The sequence below is a fragment of the Mytilus californianus genome, unplaced genomic scaffold, assembly GCF_021869535.1.
Source record: "Mytilus californianus isolate M0D057914Y unplaced genomic scaffold, xbMytCali1.0.p SCAF_11, whole genome shotgun sequence".
In the NCBI taxonomy this organism is placed as follows: Eukaryota; Metazoa; Mollusca; class Bivalvia; order Mytilida; family Mytilidae; genus Mytilus; species Mytilus californianus.
Genome location: NW_026262593.1, coordinates 1,560,273 through 1,584,223, shown reverse-complemented (window position 1 = coordinate 1,584,223; position 23,951 = coordinate 1,560,273). Strand labels below are relative to the sequence as shown.

At 33.0% G+C, this 23,951-nt stretch overlaps 1 protein-coding gene across 1 annotated transcript in view; it reads right to left on the bottom strand.

Annotated features, from left to right (window-relative positions):
• Window positions 1-11,550: 11,550 nt before the first annotated feature.
• LOC127719347 (complement C1q tumor necrosis factor-related protein 6-like) overlaps window positions 11,551-23,951 on the bottom strand; it is a 42,953-nt gene continuing 30,552 nt past the window's right edge. Inside the window, exon 3 of the mRNA XM_052225416.1 lies at window positions 11,551-11,995. Within this exon, the coding sequence (XP_052081376.1) occupies window positions 11,565-11,995 (431 nt within the window). The 3' untranslated portion in view covers window positions 11,551-11,564. The remainder of the gene's footprint in view (window positions 11,996-23,951) is intronic.

Below are 23,951 nucleotides of genomic sequence, written 5' to 3'. Positions count from 1 at the left end.
ATTAACAAAATAACAAAACTGATGACCATACTGGTATCTAAAGATATAAGACTACAAAACCTGTCACTAGATGACACGGACGAAATTTCCACGAAGGCTTATGTACTTTAAAACAAATCATGTACCCGGGTATTAAAGATCATTTTACTTTGTGTTTAACAGCTTGATGAAAACATAATATTTGAGAAAAAAACTACATGTGGCAGATAAAATGATGGAGTAGGAATAGAGCATAACAAAGTTAGAATCAGCAGTTTCAAAACGAAGACAAAGGCGACATCAGATCCAATAGAAAAAACACAAACCCCTCTTGTACCTCCCCCCCTAAAAAAAAATAAATCATCCGAAAAATTTCATGACGACCCGGTTTTGTGTCTAAGATTGATAACTGCAATTATGTATAAACTCGTCTCATACTCGAAAATAGTAGTCTAAAGAATATATAAAAAGTGAATACCTGTAATACTAAAAAGAAGTTTCAAGACGTTCAGAATAATCTGATAACTCTGATTCCGTTAAAATGTAAAACTTTGTGATTAAGTCAGTTTAAGGGTAAACGTTAATGGTAAGTCAATAATATTTGGTATTCAGTTGTATATGCATTTTCAAATTTAATTTCCATGGGGATTATATGGTTCTGACCCTCAGTCATGTTTTATTGACTTAAAAACGTTTGCTTCATTTAAATGTAATACTTTGTGATCAAGTTAGGGTAAACGCTAATGGTAAGTCAATAATATTTGAGATTCAGTTGTATATGCATTTTCAAATTTCATTTCCGTTGGGATTATATGGTTTTGCTCCTCAGTCATGGTTTATTAACTTTTGCTTCGTTTAAATGTTAAACTTAGTGATCAATATAAATAAGAAGATGTGGTATGAGTGCCAATGAGACAACTATCCATCCAAGTCACAATGTGTAAAAAATAAACAATTATAGGTCAACGTACGGCCTTCGACACGGAGCCTTGGTTCACACCGAACAGCAAGCTTTACAGAGCCCCAAAAAGACTAGTGTAAAATAATTCAAACAAGAAAACCAACAGTCTAATCTATATAAAAACGAGAAACGAGAAACACTTATGAACCAAACCAACAAACGACAACCACTGAACAACAGGCTCCTTACTTAGGACAGGTGCATAAAAATGCAGCGGGTTTAAACGTTTTAACAGGCGCCAACCTTCACCCTAACCTGAAACAGTGGTATAACATTACAACATAAAAAGATTCACAATAAAATATCAAAGTCAGTTTAATGGGAAGTCAATAATATTTGGTATTCAGTTGTATATACATTTTCAAAATTTATTTCCATAGGAATGATATTGTTCTGCCCCTCAGTCATGGTTTATTGACTTAGAACCTTTTGCTTATTATAAATGTAAAACTTTGTGATTAAGTCAGTTTAAGTGAAAACGTTAATGGTAAGTCAATAATATTTGGTTTTCAGTTATATCAGCATTTCCAAATTTCATTTCCATGGGAAGAATATGATTCTGCCCCTCAGTCATGGTTTATTGACTTAAAAACTTTTGCCTAGTTTTCATGTAAAAAGTTGTGATTTATTCAGTTTAAGATTAACCACTAAAGGTAGGTCAATGCTATATGGTATACTGTTGTATTAGCAGGAGCATTTCTTATGTCCATAGAGAATATTTGGTCCGGCACCTTCGGTCAAGTTTCATTAGCTTTGAGGATATTTTCATAGTCTACATGTTACAGAATTGCCATTTTAATTTCATCATTGTATTTTCGATCAACACTCATTGTCAACAGTTTATTCAAAGAATAAACTATTTAAAATTTATGTTAGTATTTTCAACACACCTTTTTATGGTAAATTAAATTGAATTTTCTGGATAATTTATTGTTTTAAGGCTAAGTTGAATTCTTGTATTGAGAGAATATAAATCGGCAGCATTGACCATATATCCAGATGGTCCAACAGTACATTTCTAAAAAGAAATGTTCTGTGTTAATCATTGTGGATAATGTTTTCTAGTTAAAATAAAGAGTCAAATAACTTTAGCAATGAGATGCTATGGTTTCCATCTTATCAGACCATCATTTGTTAGAGTCAATATACAAATGCATGTTATCAAAGTATCCACTTTTTCTTATATTGTGCTTGATACAAATCAAGCTTTTATGTGGCCTTCACGGATCTACATATCTAGGCACCATTTATCTGGGATTTTACTTGAATGTAAAAATATAATAATTTATCTTACCTCCTATACATTTCTTGGAATACGATTGGGTAAAAGCAACCGCGTGGATACCGTGCATATTTCATATAGGGTCAGTAGGCGTGGTTTATTTCAATACACGGTTAGTAGTGGTGTTATGTCCCTTTGTAAAAACAACACGGTGTTGAGGGAAAATCGGAAGGGTTTAAACAGACGAAGAAATGGATGATGAGATGAACGATTGAAATAAATTCATAAAACACATTAAAAGCTAACAAGTTGTTATTGTTGGCATTTGTTTTTGTATAGACCAATGGAATAAGGTTCTTAATAATGAAGTCTTGATCACTTTGATAGGCCCCTAGTCTAAATACCACATGTTAAAATAGTCGGTAAGATAAATTCGTTACACAGTGCGCTAGTGATCTACTACGATATATATGGGGTCAGTAAATTCCATATGGGTTTTCGAGCTTCGCTCTCACCTCAAATGGAATTTACTGACCCCATATATATCGTATTAGGTCACTAGCACACTTCGCCCTCACCCCATATGAAATATACTGAACCCATATATATCGTATTAGGTCACTAGCACACTATGTAACTTATAGTATTTAATGCATAAACTGTCATCATAAGAATGTATTGACTGAATATAATAGACACTGTATACAATGATACAATCGGCGACATATGTGACAATAATTATACAGATATTTATATATGACAACATAGAACAAAATTACAATGTACTATTGTTTTTATATTGTCTATAGCCTGTAAATGTCGTTGTCTATAACATAATATCAAAATAAACTGCAGTATTACATTTGGTGAAAGTAATTGGTAATGCTTTTCATTTGTAGAAAAGTTCCGTTTACGTACTTGTACATAGCAACGGACCTGATACAACAATAAATACATTGACGGTAAAATATACGACACCTTTAGTCACTAAGGAGAAAGACATAATAAGAAAGAACACTAAGTCTCTGGTGGAAAGTTGTCTCATTAGGAATCATACCACATTTTCTTATTTCAACAAGATAAACCATAAATAATATACCTTGGAGTTTTTTTGTAATTACGTTTATTATACATTGTTGGAATTTTCGATATGTACCATATATAGGTGAACCTTAGTTAAATCTTGTAAATCAATTAAGAATAGAAAAATCAAGGTAACGGTCAAAACAACAAAAAGAAGCGAGACCGAGTGCGTCGACAGTGTAATCGTCTCCTGCTATGCATGCATAAGTCCTGTTCACACCAAACGTCTCGTACTGCAATGTCACGGAATAGAAGTTCCTTCATAATGTAAGTTCCAAATGGAAACAATATTCTGTAATTGTTATACACCGAGGGATAAGTGTGTCTGGATAAGAAACGCCGACGGCTGGAGCCGGAGGGGTTTCTTATCCAGACACGCCGTATCCCGAGGTGTATAACTAACTTATACCCGATGCTAAACCCTATATTTGTTAACATTGATTTTTAAATGAAAATGAACGGATACCATATTTATTGACAATATCAAACCATGATTTATAAGATTTTTTTTTACATGAAACCCCACTAGTAACCTTACTTTGGCTATCTTCGTTCAAACATTGACAAACGAGTAGATTTTACAAATGTCAAATTTGCTGTTTTTCATATTCCCGTTAAATCCATGTGCTAATATCATGGATCAGCAGGTCAAGGTTGACCGTTTCGTGCATTCTTATTACAAAAAAAAAATTCATCATGCTCCTTATATGCAGTTGTCAATATGGACGGGTATAAGACGGAAGACGGACGACATTTTGAGTCGAGCGTTGGATTTGGTAGAAGAGACTAAAGATTAAGGCAATATCATAACCCAAAATACTTACCTGTATCAGTTTAATGAAGGTAATCATAAATGTATTTTATATGTTTTATAAAAAAAATGACCCCCCCCTCCCTCTCTTCTCAAGAATAAATAAACATTCATATTCGGACATACTGAGGGATAGGTGTGTCTGGATTAGAAACCCGACGACCGGACACGCCTAACATACAAAAATACAGATTCAATATTTCGGAAATCCCTTTTTGGGGGCAATTCAGGGGGGGGGGGGGGGGGGGGGTCCGAAAGTTAGAATCGTCGTTTTTTTTTTAAGATCAATGCTTTAGAATAGAGATATATGACTGGGATCAAAATTTTTACCTTCAAGCAAAGGTATATTTAAAGGATTTTTTTTTATTCAAAATAGATGCTTAATTTTTTTTCGCTATTGGAATTTCCTAAAATGTGTTTTTTAATATCTTGTAACAACTTGTAGTGAACACTATTAGTAATTTCTTATTTTCATGCTATTTGAAAAATAATCAATTTCTATTGTTATGAATAACAATGGACTGTGTTTTCGGGATGTAGAAGCAGGGGTTTCCAGAAATCCCGCTCGTCACACCCTGTGGTCAAAATCCATTGTTATTCATAACAATAGATCTATTCAATTTACACTTGTTTCAGAAATAGAAATATGAAGTATAACAATAGAACTGGGGTGTGAGGAATATTATTTCTACTGGAATAAATATATCAGTGAATGTTCCTAACGGAATAAATGGTATAGAATATTTGTTCCAACAGGAACAGATATTATGACATTGTTTATAACAAAGTCTCCAGTGGAACTTCTGTTAGGCGGAACAAATATACGTTGACAGTAAACCTGTTTACAATTAGTTTCATGTAATGAATACTCGTTTCACATTAAATTTGTTCTCATCTGTACAGTAATAGTTATCCCATGAGGACGCGGTGTGTCAGTGTAAGATAACCCCGATGGCCGGAGGCCAGAGGGTGATCTTACACTGACACACCAAGTCCGAATGGGATAACTATTTTACATCCCAGCTGTTCTAGATAAGATAAAAAAAACATTTACGCTTCATAAAATCTAGTTTAGAACGCCACACAATCATTATAATATATTTTATATATTACTGTATAGTAAATACCCTTTATGAGCGCCGAACACAATGTTTAAAAAAATTAAATTAACAGAGAGTGTGTATCCAGTCGTCCTGGTGTAGGGATATGACTCGTGGGTCTATATGCTAAAGGTCTTGAGTTCGATTCCCAGCATAGACACTGGATTATTTCGACACAAATTTTGATAGTTAGTCTTTTCCGTAAAAATATGTCTAAATTTTATTGTGGATTTGGCATTCCCGCCAAAATGTAACAGAACAAAGGAAAGCATGCAGAACAAAGAAACTCAAGCTAGGGTGATCTGGTAGGGGCGATCCGGCTCAGATCACCCCTAGTAGAACAAATGAACTGAGATGTAATCGGTTTTAATTACTGGTACATGAAAATCGTTCACACCAGTTAACAACATATACACGTAATTTACATGTACATTACATAGGAATGAATTTAAAATTTCTCCGTTTTGTATCAGTAAGGCGCAGACCAATTGATAATTGTTTTTAATTTTTTAATTTTTTTTGGGGGGGGGGGGGAGGGGGGATTAGGTGGAGATAAATTGTTGTATTCAAATTTTGTTAAAGAAAAAATAAATTTGTTTCAGGAGGGTTTAATTCCTTTGAAAATGAAGGCCGGGGGTTGTTTCAACATGTAGTTTTAAAAATGTTCCTGTATGCTATTGAAAACAAATTGTTTGTTTTTTTCAAGAAGCAATAAGAAAATGTCCCACGAGGATAGAAAATCGTTCTATTTATTTTGAAAACTTTGAGAGTTCAAAAGGTGTCTCGATTAAGCAGGCTTAAACAGCACAATACTAGGACGAAAAAGGGATTTTGAAAATGATTGACTGACTGTTGGTTGCTTAACATCCAGTGGAAAATATTTCATGCATGTTCAGAACGAGAACAAATTCACAATACATACAATAGGTAGGTTCTGTAATAGAGGCCGTCCGAGATGAAGATCGGAACAATTTAGAATGCCATTGGAAACTGAGAGTTTATTGGATAGGGACATAAATTTTGCCTTGCACAGGGCACCTCAGGACCCCTCAAAGTGTCGTTGTAAAGGTTTTTAACGTGCAGAGAGCGTGGCACTCTCTCACAGTCTAATTGAAATATAGAACTCTGATTTTGTTATACTCAATATGAGGTATAACGACGTCCCGTATATATTTTCACTTCTGAAGGATTTGGCATGTGACTTCTTCAACCAATCAGAATTCTAGTTATCGAATCTGAACAGCGCACGCGGAACATATACTTGAATGAGGTTCATTGAAAGGTCCCGAGGTTTATCGTTCGATTATTACATTGGCTGGAAATAGTTTTTAAATCTCTTTCGTCGTATTCATTACATCATACAATACAATTTAATATAAAACATAAGAATAGTAAATAGTAAACTATAGCCATGAATATTTGAAATATGTGACGTTTGTCATAGTTTTCAGATTGGCCCAGTACGCTTTTATGACTTGAGGTTGGATCGTAATCGTGGAAATTAAGAGTACAGTAAACACTTATATACTGTATACTGTTACGGTGCTTCCCCTTGGCTGCCAAAAGTGGACCAAGGATTTTGAAAAAAAATGGGGGGGGGGGGGGGGGTGCAAACTAGGCATTGTTTGGAATGGGACATAGTGAAAGCCTAAGCATTAACCATACATGTATATGGTAGCTTTACAAGCCCTCTCCCTTTTAATCCACCTCACCTTACCTACATTGTAGAAGATAAATAAGTGTCCTCCAAGGACGTATAACTAATATAATTTTTGAACTGTCAAGGGGGGACTCTTTTATTTTGTATCTAATAAAAAAATTCTAGGTCGTAGGCTGGGATATATTACACGTATATTGCCTATAATATTCCCATGCTGTAGGGGATACATATGTACCAAAAACCAATCTTAGTCTATCATGGTCATTATAAGTGATGTTTTTTACTGCTCGTTTGCTGGACACCTTTCTTCAAAAAAGACATCCAAGCAAAAATTCATATTTTTTGTGATATGTAACTTTTATCAATCCTACAATCTGGATAAAAAAGTGGAGAGGTTAAGATCTATATTTTAACAAGAGTGTACAAGCTAAAATGTCTCGCCTGCTTTACATATGATTGAATGTATACTGAAAGTCTTTTATATGACGGTTTCACTACAAGCATCATATAAACCTAACATTATTCATAATTATGACGTCAAGGTACCATCACTATACACTGCTGAGATTGAAAAGACCATATTTTGTGCACAACCAGTAAGGTCAAGCATAGATTTAACTTTAAAAGACTTGACATTATCATGACAGTATTTAATTGTACATTTTGTACTTAACTTTGGTCTAGACTTTACTTAATCAGTCTAATTGTGGTACTTGATATAGTCTGAATATGGTCTCGACAAATACTTGACCAGTCTCTACTCAGTCCACAGGCACTTGTGGACAGGATACCCTTTGGGTGCCCCTGAGTGAGAGACCCGAATGACACCCCCCCTTTTCCATGTAGTTTAATTATGATACATTTTTACTAAACGTTTATATAAATTGTTTTCACTTAGAATATATGTCGAAGTTAGTGACAAACAGCATCTAAGATTTTTGCCCGTCGACTCATAATTGAGATAGCTGTAGAGTTTTATAAAAATCCTAGTTGATTTGAAAAAGTTTATTGAAATTTTTAAAGGTGACTACCTGAACTAAGTCTGAACTGAAAATTCTAGCTTTTTTTCCTATTAATTAAATTCTGAAATTAGCAGCAGCTAGCAATAAACCAAACTACAAAATAACTTGACATTTTGTAAGATTGATATATAATTGAGATAGCTGTAGAGTTTTATTAAAATCCAAGTTAATTTGAAAAAGTTATAGAAATTTTTAAAGGTGACTATCTGAATTTAGTCCGAACTGAAAATTCCAGATTTATTTTACTAAAATATCAAATAACCTGGCATTTTATAAGATCAATATACAATTGACATAGATTCAGACTTGGCCGAGACTAAATTTAAAAGACAAGACTGAGTATACGTAGAGGCTGGTCGAGCATTGGTCAAGACTGGTTGAGAATTTACCAAGACCATATTCAGACTATACCAAGATTATCAAGTACTCAATCAGACTTATTAAGTAAAGTCTAGACAAAGGTCAAGTACAGTTAAGTACTATCGAGTCATGTCAAGTAAAATCTGTGCTCGACCTTACTGGTTGAGTACAAAATATGGTCTTTTCAGACTATGAGCAATTTGTAGTGCATGCCAGACAAAGTACTCAATCAGACTTGCATGCATTCCATACACCAAATATAGTGGTCCTATTACTCTCAGTACTTGGGAAACAGACCAAAATAAAACTTACAATTGACAAATGAACCATAAAATGAGGTCACAGTCATATGAAATCTGCCAAACAAACATGTACAATACATACCAATCATTTCATATACTTTATCTGATAAACTAAAAACAACATGAAAAAAATTAGCATTAACAAATGAAACTTGCCAGACAGACATGAACACCTTATTATCATTCCATATACAACATATAGTGGCCCTATTGCTTCAAGTATCTGAAAAATATACCAAAACCATAAAAATAAATGTTGTAGATATATATTAAACCATGAACATTGATGAACAAAAGGTTGTGGTCAGATCAAAACTGCCAGTGTTAGAAATGTTCACCTGAAAATCATTCCATACGGAGTATAACGAAATCAGAGTTCTATATTTTGATTAGACTGACTTTCTCAAAACTAAGCATCGGATTTAATGTCCCCATTCTGACTGGAAATGGCTGAGTACTTGTACATCCGCACATCCATACGGACGCTCTACTTTGGCAAGGGTCTTACGGCCGATCGGAAGAAGACCTAAGTGGCCATATTTCTATTCCCCAATCACCCATGGGGTGATTTTGGAAATGAATATTCTGGGCTTGAACTAACTGTAAAAAATTACATTGTCCAAGACATGATGAAAATGAATATGTTGTCCCAAAAAATGCTGATATTTGCACAAAATAGTTGTGTACAAAAAGTGAATGAAAAATTTGCGCTAAATAAATAGGCCGTACTATCAACTGGTGTAAAATTAATATTCTACAAGCAATAATTCTACCTTCCAACTGAAAATCAAATGGTCCACTGAGGCTATTAAATTTAATCATATTTTTAAATGAGAAATTTTTGAATATTTGTCATATAAATAGGTAAATATGTTTTATATTATATTAGAGTGAATAAAGTCAGTATCAAAAAATAAAATGCCATTATTCTTTTTATCGGCAATTTGTCTTAATTATATATTTTTGTGCTTGAAAATATGAAATCAAATGAAATAGTTACTAAAACTTTTTTTACGCGTACAAAACGTTGTGATAGTTGTTTGGTTGTATGAATGAGGTAGTGTGCATTTCATTGATAGATTGACGCAGATAGACATGAACACGTGACTTTGCTTCACTGACACGGCGTCATTGCCTAATATTTTCGAGTATTAAGTCCTGTCCATGATCTTAAAAATATCTTTCGCCTCTCTTTCTTCTCCGAAGCTTTTAAAGTGATGTTATGATGTTATGATTTTTTGATATTATGTCAAAGAGAGGCGAAGGATACCAAAGGGACATTCAAACTCATAAGTCGAAAAATAAACCGACAATGCCATGGCTAAAAAAGAAAAAGACACACAACAGTACACAAAACCAAATAGAAAACCAAAGACTGAGCAACACGAACCCCACCAAAAAACTGGGGGTGATCGCAGGTGCTCCGGAAGGGAAAACAGATCCTGCTCCACATGTGGCACTCATCGTGTTGCTCAAATAATTACAAACCCGGTAAAAGTCTAAATCGGTAGGTCACATTCGGGGGAAAGGGATAGGGATTGCAACTTCGACAATTGGAACAAATAAAAAAAAAAAATTATAATCAAACCTAACTCTGTGAAAAAATTGTGTATTTACAATAAGTAGTTTTTGAGTAATACAATTTTCAAATTTTATTACCAATCAAGTCAGTCTCATTAGCCAAAATGTGAGAAAATGGGTGATGGGTACAAGAAATGATTTTACCAGATACATGTACATCCCATATCAAATTTTTCTTTTGAAATTTTTTAGATATGTATTTTTTCTATCATTTATAACAAAAAAGTTGAAATAATATGCTTTTTGTTCTAAAAAAGGAGAAAAATTCCAAATTGACAAAATTGACAACATGGTAGATTTGACTCACGAAAAAGCAACAAAATTTTATAAAACTCTCTTATATTAACAACTACCCATAGTTTGTTTAAGTTAAATTTATTCAGATTGGTCCACTTCATCTTAAGTGAGAGTATGAAAAAAAAAAGTTTAATTTTGAAACTGTTATTTTTTTCATGGTAATAGCTCATAAATGGGTAAAAATTAATGAAAAATGTGAAAATCATCAAAATTGGGTACTTTCAAATGGCTGTAGCAATAAAAGAAGTGCACCACCATATGAATTTTTCTTGACCAATTATTTTTTACAGTCATATAAACCCAAAAATAAGGTTAAGAAAAAAAGTTTAATTCTAGAAATTTTTGGCTCCTCAGAGGTGTACATCCTTAATGCTCCTTGACCGAAAGTGTTCCTTGTACATCTTTGTTTACTCATAATAATAATAACAATTTATTCTGAAACCAGGTATTCTCATGGCAACAAAGATGCTAAAAACTAGAAGATGAAAAACAAAACCTTCATGAAACAAACTGAACCTAATCATATCATGTTAATTTGAGATATAGTACAGGACCATGTGAAAACGATTAGTTTATCTATGACTGATCTCTAATCGAACGTCCGTTCGTGAAATGGAGCCCGATCTGACGTTAGAGTTTAAAATCGTGGTCCAAACCTTTATTCTTCAATAGACTTTAAGTGTATTGTCAATGTCATACCAAAAGAGTCTCTCATAAAAGACGCAATAATTTCTGAATTTAATCTTTTAGTATTTTTTTATTCTGTCTTGAAATAATTCGATACGTTAAGGTTCCTCTACACAAAAGCATATATATGATTTTGACGTATCTGGTACAACTTTTCAGAATCATTGGTTTTTAATGTATTTCAACGTTGTATTTGTTTTAGCGTTCCAACTGTTTTGGATTTGAGCGCCACTGATAAGTCTTATGTAGACGAATCGTTAAAAAAGGGAGAAGAAACCAAAGGAGCATTCACAAATCATAAATCTTATAAAAACCGACAATACTATGGCCAAAAAACAATCCTGACGAAATGAAAACATCAAAAACCTAAATCACATAGAAAACTAAAACATGAATAAGACGAATCATACCAAAAATCCGGCGAATTATAAGTCTAATACATTTGATGATTATTTTTGTCTTCCAATACAATAAAGCAAAATAAATACTTTGTAAGGTTTTATTTAGCGATAACATATCCAGAGAAGGTACTGTAGTTATTACCATCACTTAAGATTTTTTGACTATCATGACCTCCTTTACACCTTATATAGATGCGATCACCTTTCTTTAAATTCAGCACAACATCAAATGTACCAGTTTTATAACCATCGCCTTGCGTATAACTTCCAGCGGTCATTGTATCATTGTGCCATAAATGGAGAAACAGTGTTTTACCAACTTCTGACATAACAACTGCTGAGTAGTGGCAAAGACCAGGCATTGGAGCAGTAAAGACACCTGTAGTAACGTCGTAAGCATTCAAATTATTTGTCCATAGCTTATCAAACTTTACAATAGCATTGGACGATAGAGTTTGTACAGAATTCCTGTAGGCTGTGAAGGCAGGTTTATCTTTTTTAGTCGATATATTTCCTTGTCCTCCATGCCCTGAAATTAGATTACAACAATTTTTATCTTTATTTTGATAAGGTCTTTTAAAGGAGTATAACGTTGCCTTATATAGTTATTATCCTAAGAATATATTCGTCTAATTTCCTTTTCAGATTAACAAAAAATCTGCTAAATGCTTTTTACTCAGCAAGAATAATCGTTTATTTTCTCAAATTATATGCAACTTATTTAAAGCGATTAGTATCATTTTTGATATTAAATGGCATTTTTTGAAAACAAACGTCGAAAAAGAGATTTTGAAAAAGATGAACCAAATCAGAATTCGGTGTTTGATATACGAATAAGGCATATCAGACATGATATGGAAAAAGACAAGGAGAGGGGGGATATGACCAAAATATATGAATTAAATCATTAGTACCTGTTCCTTTCAACTTTAACATCATGCCAATAAGGTCATCAAACAGTGAGTTTTCTGCAAATATTGAAACAAATGTTCAAAGATCAGAATAGTCAACATTTGTATTTGATTTGTTAAATAATATTTACGTTTATGCTTTCAAAAGTGACATTTCTTTACTTTAAAACTTCAATTTCTTTTGTTTTGCTAGACTATATCTTGCACAGTCTAGTAATTAGGGAATACATATATTACTTGCACTTGGAAATATAAGATTAAAACTCATGATATAAATCCATCATAAAAACTAAAGATTATTTTATTATAAAACGCAATACTTTAAACCCGTAATATCCTAAGCAAGCTTACCGCTACATGGGCTGCTCACGAATCATATAAATAACCAAGCTAAAAGGAACATGAGCTGCTCACGTGACATATAACTTACCAAGCTTAGAGCTACATGGACTGCTCACGACACATATGACTTATCAAGCTTTGAGCTACATAAGCTGCTCCCAATTCATATAACTAACCAAGCTTACAGCAACACGAGCTACTGACGACACATATAACTTACCAAGCTTACAGCTACACGAACTGCTCACGACAGATATTACTTACCAAGCTTAGAGATACATTAGCTAATTACGATACATATAACTTAGCTTAGAAATACATATGCTGTTCAAGGCATATATAAATTATCCAGCTTAAAACTACATATTAAGGTGCTCAAGACACATATAACTCACCAAGCTTAGAACTACATAAGCTGCTCACGACAGATATAACTTACCCAGCTTAGAACAAAATACATAAGCTGCTCACAACAGATATAACTTACCCATCTTAGAACTACATAAGCTGCCCAAGACACATATAAGTTACCCAGCTTAGAACTACATAAGCTGCTCACGACAGATATAACTTACCCAGCTTAGAACTACATAGGGTGCTCAAGACACATATAACTTACCCAGCTTAGCATTACATGAGCTGGTAACGACACATATCTGTCCGCTTAAAACAAGACATATAATTGGTAGATGCTGTAGTATGAACATTATTTCATTGGTCGACTGTACAGAGAAATAAACTGACGAGGTTATAACCTATCATTTCATTTTTGAAGAAGAGCTCTTTTATACATATGTACCTGTCTAAAGCTTTACTGCGTCATTAAATTGTAATTTGATATATATATACCCTTTCCGTGTTTATTTGAAACAGCTGTAAAAAGATACTAATAAAATTGAGAATGGAAATGGGGAATGTGTCAAAGAGACAACAACCCGACCATAGAACAGACAACAGCAGAAGGTCACCAACAGGTCTTCAATGCAGCGAGAAATTCCCGCACCCGGAGGCGTCCTTCAGCTGGTCCCTAAACAAATATATATATATACTAGTTCAGTGATAATGAACGTATAGTATAGTTTGTATGACACGTGTTTCCTGAATATCTGTCTCCAAGTTACAGTTAAGCCTGAAAGTCAAACAGACTGTAAATTATTTGGTTTACAATATACATAAACTCATCAAATAGATAACCAGATTAAAATTATGAACTAATAGTTATACTAATACAGAAAAAAAACCTTTAAAGGTGAACTTCGTCTGATGGAGTTGCAACCCTTATTTAAGTCCAGTAAATTAATCGTCAACGCCTTTACGTATTGTTTATAACAGTAAAACCAACATTATCAATGGTCATCTTTGCAAGGAGTTAACACTTTTATTTTAGTACATTTGTTTGATTTATGCTATGAATATACTAGATATGAAAGAATAAAACAGAAACGCTGTTGCGTTTCTATCTTATTATTTCTATGTATTATATGCATATCATGATATAACAATGATGCATGTACAATTAATTTGTCAACATTGTATATATCCTATAAGATGTACTTGATTTTGGAATAAAGTATTATTGTTATTTTGTACGTTACATAGATCTTGAAAACATTAACTAGGAAGACTCGCGATAAAAAAAAAATCTAATTCAAAATTATATATTCCAAATTAAAGGGCCCATTGAGATTATATAAAATACAAATCAATACAATATTCAAACAAAGATCACATGCAAGAAAACATTCATACTGGTTATTAAATGAGAATTTTGAAGATGGAAAATATTAGGAGAAGCGAGAACAAGTACAAAGAGGGATAACGCTAAATTTAATGTGTATCACTTTTTCCTGTCTCAAATAAAAGATTCTTTTCATACCAGACTAAGTATTGTATTAAACACTTAATCTTCTTTTGTATAGATCCAGATAAAAAGGCTTTCGAGATTGATGTTTCTCGTGTTTTGAAAACTTTTGAAATAAAGGTATTATAAAGAGGACACTTAAAACGAAAATAATTCATTTCAACTTCTTTAATGTTAAGTGAACAATGTTGATACAGCCGTTCACATCAGGACAGCAGCTCAAGTTTTTCAGAGCTATTGAGCTTTGTCCTATGCCTCCCAGGCTTTATTAGCGAACTGTGATTACTCAGACTAAATAAAGGTAAAATTCTAGGGTTGTTAACATTGTTCGTTTTTAGGTTACTTTCGTATCTGAAACTTAATTTGAATTTTATTGATTGATTGTTGTTTGCTTTATGCTCAGTGGCAAGTATTTCATTCATGTTCAAGTCCAAACTGTTAACAATAGATATAATAGAACGGTCTTGAACATGACAGGCGGGTAATGTTGACTGACGATTGCAAAATATGATATATTAGTTAATTCAATAGGGAGAGAAATTTAGTTTTTCAATAGGCCACCTATGGACCCCCGAAGAGTTGTTGCAATGGTTTTCAACATGCTGAGACCGTTGCACTCTCTCACCAAGAAGCATCGGATTCTCAATAATGACCGGACATGATAATAAATGAACTCGTAATATATATCAGGCTTAAGATTATTTAAGTCAGACGCGTGTTTCGTCTACAAAAGAGTCATCAGTACCGCTCGAATCAAAATAATTAAAAAGGCCAAATAAGTACGATAAGTTATATGGTTTAGTAATATTGAAATAAGTGTTTAGAAAACACAGAAGTGTGAGCACAAAAACAACTAACTTAAATACTTGTGGAAACAATAAATATATGGTGACAGAAAGGTTAAACAACAACATAATAAATAAAAAAAAAAATAAAAACGGTACAACTTGTAACATTTGTCATTTTTTCACGAATATTGTGGCGATATTGTTATGGTCTCTTTGTCTGTGATGTCCAGGGAATTTCCTGATATTTATCTTTCTCAGCATTCTAATACTAATTTTGACCAAATTTGCATGATACTAATATTATACATAAAAAGTAAATATATTGTTGATTACATTCTTGTTTTCAAATGCAAAATGTTAACTACCTAAAATCTGATGACAAAAGGTTGTGTGCCTGCTTGGAACATTTAGACAGATCTATACCTGTTTATTTAATGCAAAAACTAATTATATTCTAGCCTTTTCACAATTTGTATAAATGATCTTGCCAGCATCACGAACGATAACGCAGATTCTATTTCATTAGGTTACGAGATAATTCCAGGTTTTTTGGTGCAAATGAAACCAAGAACCAAATTGTTAAAAAAAGAGACAAAGCCAAGCTTTATGGATATATACGACATCTACATTTTCATCTAACTTTTAACGCCTATTTGATCCTAATGCTTATCTTCTTGTCGCATGAGGCTGTGAAATCTGGTGATTTATAAACAGATGGTAAATAATACAAAACCTATTGGACATTAAAATGAAATGGAAATGAAGTGTTGTGTTTACCGTTGTTAGTCTTTAAGTCGTTTGTCCTAGTTTTTTTGTCAAAATATTCTAGTTTTCATCTACTAATGGTTATTTTTTGACCATGTGTTATCTTCTCTAAAATTCTCTAAACATTACCTGTTGAGTAGAACTTATAACGAATAAAAATAATTTGCCAGTCAAAATAATTACGATTTTTGAAAAAAAACTTGATACAGTTAACAATTGAATAAGATATCAATAATTGCAACAAATTACACCATTTGCATTTCTGTGTATTTAAGTGAGCTTGTATATTTAAGGGAGGATGACTCCATTGTTTTATCAAAATGTTTCGGAGCTGAAACAATACCATACATTCGTAATGATTCTATTTTAGTTCTTGTTATTTTACTTTCATATTATTTATTTATGGGAATGATAGGGGTTTGTCAATGGAAAAGAAAATGTCGTATGCAGATTTCTAAAAATAGACGAAATGAAATCGTGCAAAATACCGAAAAGAAAATAAACAGTAATTCAACTATGCGATTCAGGGAATTGGAGGAACAACAACGATTGACCAACCCAGTATGTTCAATTGAAGAATCACGCATTTAAAAACGCGTGTCTATATCTACTCAGTATGTTCAATTGAAGAATCACGCATTTAAAAACGCGTGTCTATATCTACTCAGTATGTTCAATTGAAGAATCACGCATTTAAAAACACGTGTCTATATCTACTCAGTATGTTCAATTGAAGAATCACGCATTTAAAAACGCGTGTCTATATCTACTCAGTATGTTCAATTGAAGAACACGCATTTAAAAACGCGTGTCTATATCTACTCAGTATGTTCAATTGAAGAATCACGCATTTAAAAACGCGCGTCTATATCTACTCAGGGTATACCAGCTTACCAGTAATAAGAAATAAGTCCAAAATTTCGTGTCATAGTGTCATCCGAAAAGAAATTTGCATTTGATATCTGGCGTGTGAACATACATAATGTGGTTTATAATGAGTAAGATATTATTTGTTGTCAACTTTATTGGAAAAGGAACGTGATGAATTTGAGAAATGTACAAAGATTTACGTTTTTGTATTGGACTATATATACTCAAGAAACCCAAGATATATGAGTTCAGTTATTCTTAAAACTTCAACAGAAAATATTTCAATTTGAAGTATTGATTTCTTGGATCACCTCTACGCAGTAGTGGGACGAGACTCAGATGTGCAGTTTCCGTAGTCGTAAAGTTTGTGATTAGGTCATTTTAGGGGAACCACTGAATGTAATGCAATGATATTTAGTATTATTTGTATAGGCATTGACACATATTATTTCCAGGGCGATTATTTGGTTTTGCTCCATCAGTCATGCTGTATCGCCATTGAAAATTTTGTTGAGTTTAGATACAAAAGTTTGTGATTAAGTCATGTTAAGGTGAACCGTTAATGGTAGTTCAATGATATTTGGTATGCTTCTATGTTATTTGGTCTCTTGTGGAGAGTTGTCTCATTGACAATCATACCACATCTTCTTAGTCTTATAGTCATATCAGCATTTTTAGATATCATTTCCATTTGGATTAAATGGTTCTGCCCCTCAGTCGTTGTCTATTGACTTTGAATTTTTTGCCTAGTTTTCATGTAAATTGTAGTCATTAGGTTAGTTTAAGACGAACCACTTATGTTAATTAAGTCAATGATATTTTGTCTGTAGTTGTATAAGTATAGCATATCGTATTTCCAGGGCGAATATTTGGCCATGCACCTTCAGTCATGTTAGATTGGCCTTGAGTGTTTTGTATAGTTTACATGTCAACGATTGCCATTTTAATTTCAACATTTGAATTTTCAAAAAAAATTCATACAGGCGAGACCAATTCCTTTGTCAACAGTTCAATATTTAACTATTTTAAAAGTTACTTTGAAAGAATATTAGTACGATTTACACACAATTTTTTTATGATCAAACTCAATTTAGATAATTTATTGTTTTAAGGCTTAGATGCATTGCTTTTATTGAATTTTAACAAATCGGATTCATTGACCATATTAAGAATGTAAGTTTTGGACGGATTTATCCAGATGGGTAATCAGTATATTTATAAAAAAAAAAAGTTCTGTGTTAATCATTGTGGATAATGTTTCCTAGTTAAAACAAAAAGCCATCAATGGTTGCAGTCAATATACAAATGTATGTTATCAAAGTATCCATTTCGTCGTTCATTGTTCTTGATATAATTTGAGCATGATATAGTTCAAAATATTTAGTGGCCTTCATTGATTTACGGATGTCTAGACTCAATTTACTTTGGGGTTTTACTTCAATGTAAAATACATTAATGTATTTAATGCATTAAATGGCGTCATTAGAAAGTTTCAGCATGTATTGACTAAGATAATAGACAGTGTACATACTGATACCATCAGCGATTTATATGACAATCATCATGCAGATATATATGACAACATACAACAAAATAACAATGTACTAATATTTTTATATTATCTATATCCTATAAGTAACCTATAAATGTCGTTGTCTCTAACATAATATTAAAAAATGCAGTATTAAATTAAGTGAAAGTAATTGGTTATTTGTTTTTGTAAAAAAAAGTGGAATTGGAGTAATACTTTATTTCCTGCAGCTGGCATATATTATGTGCATATTTGTTAAATGATTGGGCGAATTAATACAATTTTCCTTCTATCTGCTTTTCACAGTTTCGGTCACGTGCTTGAAAATAACAACGGACATGGAACAGTAACAAATACCTTAACGGTAAGATATACGAAGGGGCATGGCGATATACATTAGAACATGAGGTTTCTGGTGGAAAGTTGTCCATAAATACTATACCGTGAAGTTTTTTTGTAATAATGTTTATTTTATTGTTCGATATTCTGATAAGTGCCATATTAAGGATGCACTAAGGTGAAATAAAAAAAAGTTTAAAATTTAATATTGATACTATTAATCAGAAGAGCATTAGTTAAGGAACATAATTAGCTAAAACTATAGATAGTTTATGGAGCTCCTTTTCGAGATATTTATTTTTTTAAATTTTAAAATCTGCTTAAATTTTGGTAAAATGACCTTTTATGAGCTATTGAAGTTTTCTATGAAAAGAAAAATGGAGTGTTATGGGGCAAAATATTTTACCCTGTATCGTAGGAAAAAAACCAAGGAGTCTGAACATCTGACAAAAATTCCTAAACCTGACCTAAGTACACCCTTAAGTCAAACTCAGTCCTCTGGTGTTTTAATCTTGTAAATCGATAAAGGAGAGACAAATCAAGGTAACAGTCACAAACCCAGAAAGAAGCGAGCCCGAGTGTGTCGACAGTGTGCCGACAGTGTGCCGACAGTTTAAATGTCTCCTGTTATGCATGCATACGACAGCCCACCATTTACTAAAAGTCAACAAAAAATCAATACTGTTTATTAGAAGAAAAAAAATAATCGTCATCTCTGTTGATGAGATTGTAAAATTTTTTTGTATGAACAGCGGTATACTAGTATTGCCTTTATTTTTTCATGTTCATGGCCTACATTTCTTGCATATTGACGACGATAATAAATTGACAATTAATCCAAAAAAATTTGTTATTAAGCCAGACCGGGGAAAAAATGTTGAAATACCACGAGCAAATAGGCAGATAGCTGTGGACATTTAACCTTGGAAAAGAGTGGCGAAGGATACCAAAGGGACATTCAAACTAATAAATAGAAAACAAACTGACAACGCCTTGGCCAAAAAAGAAAAAGGCAAACAGACACACAAAAGTACACAAAACAACATAGAAAACCGAAGACTGAGCAACACGAACCCCACTAAAAACTGGGAGTGATCTCAGGTGCTCTGGATTGGTAAGCAGATCCTGCTCCACATGTGGCACTTGTTGTGTTGCTAATGTAAGTACAGACCCGGTGATATGTCTAATTCGGTAGGTCACATTCGGATGAAAAGTAACGATATTGTAGTTACGACAATTGGAACATATCCGTTGTCATCTGTATAACAGATATTCCGTAACGGTCAACCAACTCGTGATGGAGTCCGTAAAATTTACGTAGAAATGATTTCAACTTCACTACTTGGAACTCTTGGTTTAATAGCTTCTTTGTGAGCAGCAAACCTCTATCAAGGAAATCACGACAGGCATCATACAAGACCCTCGACGAGTTGTTTGAATGGAGCATGAACATGTAGATAACATGGCCTTTTAACTACATTATGCATTGCATCTGATTGGACGATACTGCGTAGTTATACATCTTGCAACCCAATTGGCTGCCCAATCTGCCATGAGTGAAATACCGGACGGGAAATTGTCATGGGAGCATATGTTTACACCAAAGTCAACCTTTGGAGTCTTTTGAGTACACAGGCGTGCCTACAGACTAACAGGCCAACTATTTTCTTATCTCCTTTATGCTATAATTAATTTATGAACTGCCTTTGGAACCATAACTCACTAATACAGTTTGATTTTTCTCCAGAGAAAAACGAATAAAATATCTAAAATACTATGATGTCATGTTTAATGCTAAATTCGAAATGTACATATGTTGCATCGAGTTAATGATGCAGTTTTGTAATATCAATAGTGGTGGTTATAGAATTTATATAATACCTAAATGTACCAGATGTCAATCAAAACACGATGATTAACAATTGAACATCAGAATATAGCGCAATTATAATTTAGTAAAGTACGAAGGTATGAATGGAACTTTTTAAAAGTAATTTCTGCAAAGTAAATTCTTTTCACAATTGAGAAAGGTTTGGCGTTTTCAATGCAAAATGTTATCAATGTAGAATATCATTGAAAGATTCAAACATTGGATGTTTGACACGTGTTGATCTATTATAAAAATAAGAAGATGTGGTATGATTGCGAATTAAACAACTATCCACAAGAGACCAAATGACACAGACATTTACGACTATAGGTCACCGTACGGCTTTCAAAAATGAATTAAACCCATACCGCATAGTCAGCTTTAAAAGGCCCCGAAATGACAAATGTATAACCATTCAAACGAGAAAACAAACGGCCTGATTTGTGTGTTCATTATTCTATTGTGCTGTATTTGTGTTCTGTCGTAAATTAATTTTAGGTGTTCGTTGTTATGCTGTGGTTAACATGTTGAAATGTACTTTTATATTATTTATTTATGTATTTCTCTGCCCTTATTGTTCTTGCATTTATTTGTACTGTATTCTTGTCACGTATTATGTCATTTTATCGGTATTTTTAACATTGCCATATAAGCGGGAGGTTTGGCTAGCCATAAAACCAGGTTCAACTCACCATTTGTTCTTAAAATGTCCTGTACCATGTCAGGAATATGGCAGTTATTATCACATTGCCGTTTCTATGTATGTTGGCGTTTGTTTTTGTAGCAGTTCAGTGTTTCTGTTGTTCCGTTTTGTTTCCTCTCATAGTTGATGTGTTTCCCTCAGTTTGGTTTTTGATCCGGATTTGTTTCAGTTAAATCGATTTATGACTATTGAACAGCGGTATACTACTATTGCCTTTATTTATGTACAAACTAATGTACGAAAAATAAATATGATATACAGCAACAAACGACAACCACTGAATTTACAGGCTCCTGTCTTGGGACAGGCACAGATAGAATGTGGCGGGATCAAACTAGTTTAAAGGCGCCAACCATCCCCTAACATGGGACAGTGGTGTAACAGTACAACATAAGAACAAACTATAGAAATCAATTGAAAAGGGCTTAACTCGTCAGATGGATACAAAGCAGAAATACATCTAACATCAACATAGGGTGGACGTGGCAGGGTACTTATATGTAACAAAAAATTTGTTCCGGCGTGACATTTGTTCCGCCGGAACAAATTTCATAGGAAATATGTTCCACCGGACCTTATATCACAGAAAATATGTTCCAGCACTGTAAAATTTGTTCCGGAACTAATATTATGACCAAATGTGAAATAAGTTCCGGAACAAAAATCATAGCTCCATGAATTTTGTTCCGATTGATATTAAGAGTTTTAAAAAGTTAAATAAGTTCCTGTGATATTTGTTTTAAACGAACGTGTACATATTTCATAGAAATCAATGAATAAGTTCCGCTCAAACCTATTTTCACAGAAAATAAGTACCTCTGCAACAAATTGCAAGCGAAACATTTTCTTGTTAAATTTAAATTATAATGCAAGCTGAGTGCTGTACTGAGTGTGCTTGCATGGAATACATTTGCAATTGAAGGCATGACTGTAACTAAAGGATGAAGATAAGAAATAAAAGCGATGGTAATGTATCATAATTTGTATTTATGTTTTATGTGGTATTTCTCCTTGGTTTTTGTTAACTGTCATGGCCCCGTGTTTTAGTCATACATGTACTTAGGTCATAGCACAGTTTCAAAAGAGTGTGTCTTTTGTTTCTACATGTCTTTTGATATAACTGATCAGTCACTTTTTCCTTTTCAAATAAGTACATTTGTTCATCTTTAACTATACTTTTTTTCTGAATGATTGATTTTTCTTATTCTACTCTTTTCTGGCTGAAAAGTGTCATGTTGATATTTTACGGAGTATAGGATTAAACATTTGCTATACTCCACAGAATCCGAATTGGATGATTTACACTTTTTACTTTTTTTATTATTGATATAATACTTATTTTTATAATGCACTTGAATGATAACTTTAAACTCACTGATGACAAATGCTCAGTATATAAGATAACTTGTTTAACCAGTGGAACATATTTCACAGACAAGGAACTTATTTCACCAGGTGAGGAACAAATCTCACAAACCCAGAACCTATTTCACCAGAAAAGGAACAAATCTCATAAACCCGGAACTTATTTCACCAGGTAAGGAACAAATTTCACCAACCCGGTACTTATTTCACCAGGTAAAGTGTGGAACTTATTTTATAGAGATGGAACAAATTATATAGAAATCATTTGTGAAAAAAGTTCTCCCAGAACATATTTCCTGTGATATTAGTTCCACTGGAACTTTTTGCACAGGAACAAATTTTGGCTCACATATACACCCCCACAAGTAAAGTTAAGTTTGCATTGTGAAAAAAAATAACACTATCGACAATATATATCATGTAGTCCTCAAAAAGGTGTCCAAACAATATGTCAACTCTAAATCGTACCGAGTCTATACATGGTTGTGAATGAATAGCAAAGAAGTACCAAAGATCTGCCATCAAATTACAAAAATATTTAAGTATGACATAAGACAACCACTGACGAGGATCCGGACTTTGGACAGGCAAATGAATTTAAGACGGGGTTAACCTTGTTGTTACCCTCTTCCTATTACTTAGATCAGTGGAACTGAAAAAATACACACAAGAACATTTGAAAATGCTCTTTATCATGACAACATCCGTTCTGTCAGAGGATGAATATTTCGCAATCTGAAGAGTTCTCTGAATTTTCTGATTTTAATGCCAAATATGCTTATTGTTAGACCTTTCATTTAAATTAGAATATATAAAAGATTTTATTATTTCTTATCTCAAAAATACAGAAATTTTGTTGGTTGATTACACATTGAATCAGATAAGTTTTTTCTGAAAAGCAATCTTCATTTCTATGTATATTTTTAACAAGAACTCTTTTTCTTTTATTTCTTGCAAACAAGTTATCAGAGTTACCTTCTCATATTTTGTTTCAAACTTCTGTAATTGAAGATTCATTGTCAATAAAAGACAAATGTTATTTTTTAAATATCGATATATGCGTGACAGCATAGCTTTCGAAAATGAAAAATGGTAACCTGATGTATGATTCACGCAATGTCACAGCTTGAAGAATATAGA